General features: G+C 53.3%; 1 protein-coding gene across 1 annotated transcript; it reads left to right on the forward strand.

Moving 5' to 3' along the window:
* The first annotated feature begins 2,371 nt into the window (after positions 1 to 2,371).
* On the forward strand, positions 2,372 to 4,943 carry LOC120676443 (GDSL esterase/lipase LIP-4-like). Its single transcript, XM_039957703.1, has 5 exons — positions 2,372 to 2,834; positions 3,532 to 3,717; positions 3,833 to 3,996; positions 4,126 to 4,396; positions 4,521 to 4,943. The coding sequence occupies exons 1-5, from the start codon at positions 2,513 to 2,515 to the stop codon at positions 4,751 to 4,753; spliced, it is 1,176 nt and encodes a 391-aa protein (XP_039813637.1). The 5' UTR covers positions 2,372 to 2,512; the 3' UTR covers positions 4,754 to 4,943.
* Positions 4,944 to 5,222: the final 279 nt, after the last annotated feature.

Consider the following 5,222-nt stretch of genomic DNA (forward strand, 5'->3'; position numbering starts at 1 on the left):
GCGCGATGCGCTCCCGCCCCGGCAGCGCGGCGGCCTACAACCCAGCAACACGGCGCGAGGGAAGCGCCGGCGAGCGGCACACTGGAGGCCCAGCGGACCAGCAGGGATAGGGAGCATCGGCGGCGGGAGACACGCCGCGGGGAGCTCCTCGGCGGAGCTCTCCAGCGTACATCTGTTTTTTTCTTTTCTATTTTTTATTTGTTGAAATTTTGATTCCAAAATTTTGTGTTCAATAACTTTTTATAAATTTTCATTCTCTAAATTTTGTCCCTCAGTTTTTCTGTTTCGAAAATTATATCTCCAATTTTTTTCCACACTGTTCGAAATATTTTTAGTTCGCAAATTTCTTTGATTTAAAAATTTTGTTTGGCCAAATTTGTCTTTGCATAATGATTTTGTACATAAAATTTTTTTATGTACGGTTGCAGAAATTTGTTTGATGAATTTTGTTATATATTTGTAAATAAAATTATGTACAAACTTTTTTTAAGGGTTAATTATGTACATACTAGGAGTACAGATTATGTGTATGGAGTGACTGATGATGGGGTGGAAGATCGTGCATCCGTAGCACGCGGACCAGAATTGTCTGCGACCGGACGGAGCGCTCCTCAGGGAGCTCCTCAGGGAGTTACTCAACAAAAAAAGGCGTACCCAGTGCCGTAGGCTTCCCGTACTGTGTGGGGTCTGGGGAAGGGTTGTTTTTAAGCCCCAAGCCTTACCCACACAAATGTGCAGCAAATGTGCAGAGGCTGGAGCTCGAACCCGAGACCTTCCGGTTACAGACGGTAGGCTCTACCGCTGCACCAGGCCCGCCCTTCCTCAGGGAGCTACTCAACGTTGGTATAAATTTAATCCCGCCTAAATTCCGCATTAGTAGATTTATCTTGTTTAGGGCTAAGTGATCCTATGATTAGATGCTAATTATATTCATTAGCTGTTTCAACAAATCACACCCGCCCATGAACATGTGGTGATGCTGCAGCAAACGTCCAACAGAATCTGTTTCGCAAGTTAATTTCCACGTTGCGTCAATAGCCTTTATTATTGCGTATCTGTGCCCGTGTTCAATTTATTTCCTCTCGGCACGGCGCGGGTTCTTGTCGTGCAAACCACACTAATAAAACAGTAGCAGTGAAGGAGAAGGATCGAATATCGACCCGATCGATGTTCCGCCAAGCTTGTCGTGATCGCTAGAGCAACCTGCTTCGCGCAGGGTAGCGACAACGTCGACGACGACGAGTAAAAGTTTTGTTCGACAGATCCATCCCCATGGCCGGCGACGACGCTTCTGTGCCCAAGCAAAACCCTTACTAGTGCTAGTTGTCGTCATCTTATTAATAAGTTGATCTCATTTCATACACATGGTACACGTCTGCGTGTGCCGGCCACATTGAAGCAGGTACCGAGCCGTCTTGCAGCGTCACCACTTCCATTAACAGCCTATTTATATGGGATAAAGTTGAGTTATAAATCTATTAGCATCATGTTCGAGCAGTATATGACGAGTCTTAATTTTTTGAGTAAAATGCACTGGCGGTCTCTAAATTTATGATGGTATGTCACTCAGGTCCGTCAACTTTAAAAGTGCATTTCTAGTCCATAACTTGTTAAGTTGTTCACTATGTGCTCATATATATCGTCAATATCGACATGTTATGCCGACTGTACATCTCTCATCTCATTTATCTCTCTCTTCCCTCAATCATCTCTCGATCCAACCCTCATCGGGCTGGAGGCACCAATAGAAGCGGCATTAAAGCAGCCCTAGCAAGTGGTAGGATCGACAAGAAACCCGACGAATCTTTCACTCTACCTCCTCTGACTAAGACTATAGAATATTCTTGCGAATTATGACCTTCGCCTCTTTTACTTCACACAAAAAAATCAATATTGAAGAATAGAAAAGCTAAGAGGAAGATTAGAGGTGGGAGATGGCATGGTGGAGAAGAAATCCGAAAAGCAAATGCATCAATTCTCATCATAATTAAGCCACGCGGCAGCCGTCTTGGGGACGTACAATTAATTAGCATGCCATGCATGTCAACATTACTTGCTTACGTGGATGCATATGGACTTGCGGTAAACAATCTAAAAGTTTTGGATTCAGCAATGTATTTTTGGAGTTGATGGATCTAAATAACACACCCTCACACGTTCAGAAACTGCCGGTGTGCTGTACTCTAATTTCCTGGAACCAAACATGCACGCGCGCCCTCGTCATAGATGCTTGAAGCTAGACCCTACTTGCATATATGTCATGGCACACGGGGCGTGTGTGGTGCGCGCCGGCCGAGTGCGCCGTGCGTCCACCTCACGCTCTGCCGCCTTAGCGCGCGGCGTGCACGTAATAACCCCACTTGCTTGGCCACTGCACTGTCCTGTCATCTATATAACACACACAGCACTTGATCCTCTCCGGCCGAGCTGCTCTAGCGACAAACCGTACCGTACGTGCCTCCGACCCTCTTCCTCAACCGCACATCCACATCCGCGCCGCCTTTGCAGAGCCATGGCGGCGGCTCGCACCACCCGCATCAGCAGGCCGGGCGGCGGCGCGGGGGCTGCTGCCGCCGCCGCCGCGGCGGTGGCCGTGCTCGTCGTCTCTGCTCTTGCGGCGAGGACGGAGTACTCCTGGCAGGAGGGCGGCGGCGACCCGGCCGCGACGGCGTGCGCGCGGCGGCCCGTGGTGTTCGCGTTCGGGGACTCCAACACGGACACGGGCGGCGTCGCGGCGGGGCTGGGCTACTACTACCCGCTCCCGGAGGGCCGCGCCTTCTTCCGCCGCGCCACAGGGCGCCTCTGCGACGGCCGACTCGTCATCGACTACCTCTGTGAGTCATCGTCGTCACACACCAGCAGCTCGCCCATCTCCACTGCTGCTTCGTTCTTGATACTCCACTGCTCGTCGCCGGCCGGCCGGTCGCGCGCACGTACCCAGCTAGCTAGTGGTGGTCGAGGTCGCCGTGAAAGCAGCCAGAGAACGATCGAGAGAAGGTTATTAGTTTGTGGTGCCTGATGGTGACCGCGCGCAGGCGCAGCACAGGTCTTTGCAAATGATAGGCGCGCGAGCGTGCTGGGTCCATCTCAGGAAAACGAAAAGGCCGCGAGCGCCAACGATCGGCCTCCGGTTTCCACAAACTGGCCGGAATCCACCGCACCGTGCCGGCATAAACCGGGCCCTGTGCAAAACTCTAAAGTGACTCGGAATCGTAGAGTGCGGTCGTGGGCAGAAGTGTGAGCATGGCTAGCTTCAGGTTGCTAGTGCCACCCATCATGAGCTCGCACTTCCACCGTCCCACATTTGCGACCTCCAGTTTTTCCTTTCCATGGCGACCAGCCGTGACCGGGACCTCCATTTCCTTCCTCTGCTGGTGATGGACGGTTCGGCGCAAGATGTGGCCTGGGCAGCTCTCGAATCTCTGCTTCTATCTTGAAAACATTGCTGTCGCATTTTCCTGAACCTTTTTACGCGCGCGTGGTGATCGATGATCTGTCGGGCACGCCGGCCGGGTGAACCACGGCATGCAGGTGAGAGCCTGAACATGAGCTACCTGAGCCCGTACCTGGAGGCCCTGGGCTCCGACTTCACCGGCGGCGCCAACTTCGCCATCTCCGGCTCCGCCACGCTCCCCCGCAGCGCCCCCTTCTCCCTCCACGTCCAGGTCCAGCAGTTCATCCACTTCAAGCAGCGATCCTTCGAGCTCGTCGCCCATGGTAAGGAAGTTAAGGAACACACACACCATGCCGCCCTGCTGCTTCCATGTTCGTTCGGAGGCACGCGACGCAAGTGACGAGCGAGCTCTGTCCTCCTTGGGGGCCCGGCATGCAGGTGGGAGCGCCCCGGTCGACGCCGACGGCTTCCGGAACGCGCTCTACCTCATCGACATCGGCCAGAACGACCTCTCCGCCGCGTTCGGGAGCGGGGCGCCCTACGACGACATCATCCACCTCAAGATCCCGGCCTTCATCTCAGAGATAAAGGACGCCATCATGGTACAAATAAAAGAAAATTGCCATGCTCGATCGATCGGCCTTGTTCTGTTCTTTCTGTCTAGTAGCTGCGTTCTTGTCTGAACACTGAACTAGCTGTTGTGGAACGACGAACCTGCTTCAATCGATTAGACTCTCTACTACAACGGCGCCAAGAACTTCTGGGTCCACGGCACCGGCCCCCTGGGCTGCCTGCCCCAGAAGCTCGCCGCGCCCAGGCCCGACGACGGCGACCTCGACTACAGCGGCTGCCTCAAGACCCTCAACAACGGCGCCTACGAGTTCAACAACCAGCTCCGCGCCGCCTGCGACGAGCTCAGGTCGCAGCTGCGTGGCGCCACCATCGTCTACACCGACGTGCTGCTCGTCAAGTACGACCTCGTCGCCAACCACTCCGCCTACGGTCCGTGCATGATGAGCTCTCCATGCCTTGTAACTCCATCACGAATTCACGATCGGGGGGGCTCGATGACCTCGATCATGACCAAGATGCAGTTCGGATTTTTTTTTTCTTGTTCTGTTTTCAGGATTCGAGGAGCCGCTCATGGCGTGCTGCGGCTACGGCGGGCCGCCCTACAACTACAACGCGAACGTGAGCTGCCTCGGCCCGGGCTTCCGGGTGTGCGAGGACGGCGCCAAGTTCGTCAGCTGGGACGGCGTGCACTACACCGACGCCGCGAACGCCGTCGCCGCCGCCAAGATCCTCTCCGGCGAGTTCTCCACGCCCAAGCTGCCCTTCGCCTACTTCTGCAAGGCATGACGACGACGGGCCTGCGCTGGCAGTGCACTGTGTTTGATACCAGCAAGCAAAGCCGAGCGATTTATTATTAGCTGAGAATCCGTTCGCAACCAAGGCAAGAAATGTGACGCATTTCACATGGAATAATTTGTGACTAACCGTCTGTCCTCCTGTACCCTCCACACTCAATATCAGGTAGGATTGTGCATTAGGGCGTTTAATTTTGAGATTACTAATGTTAGAAGCGACGGAGAAACAAACGACGAAGAACAGAAAGATCAAACCGTAGGAAGACACGAGATTTAACGTGGAAAACTCCTCCAATGCGAAATGTAAAAATTACGGGTGCCAGCTAGTAAGAACTTTACTATATCGGGTGTGTGTTTACAACGTCTAGCGGCGACTTACAAAAGGAATAATGAATTATAGAGCAAAACCCTAATCATGGATATATGTACTGTACCGCTCTCCGGCCGAAGCCTCCCGGCGA

Source organism: Panicum virgatum, chromosome 5N, assembly GCF_016808335.1.
Source record: "Panicum virgatum strain AP13 chromosome 5N, P.virgatum_v5, whole genome shotgun sequence".
Taxonomy (NCBI): domain Eukaryota; kingdom Viridiplantae; phylum Streptophyta; class Magnoliopsida; order Poales; family Poaceae; genus Panicum; species Panicum virgatum.

Bases quoted from the DNA above. Each gene is read 5' to 3' on its own strand.
- LOC120676443 (XM_039957703.1), top strand. From the start codon at position 2,513: ATGGCGGCGGCTCGCACCACCCGCATCAGCAGGCCGGGCGGCGGCGCG. The intron at 2,835-3,531 runs GTGAGTCATCGT...CACGGCATGCAG, and splicing joins ACTCGTCATCGACTACCTCT to GTGAGAGCCTGAACATGAGC. The intron at 4,397-4,520 runs GTCCGTGCATGA...TTCTGTTTTCAG, and splicing joins CGCCAACCACTCCGCCTACG to GATTCGAGGAGCCGCTCATG.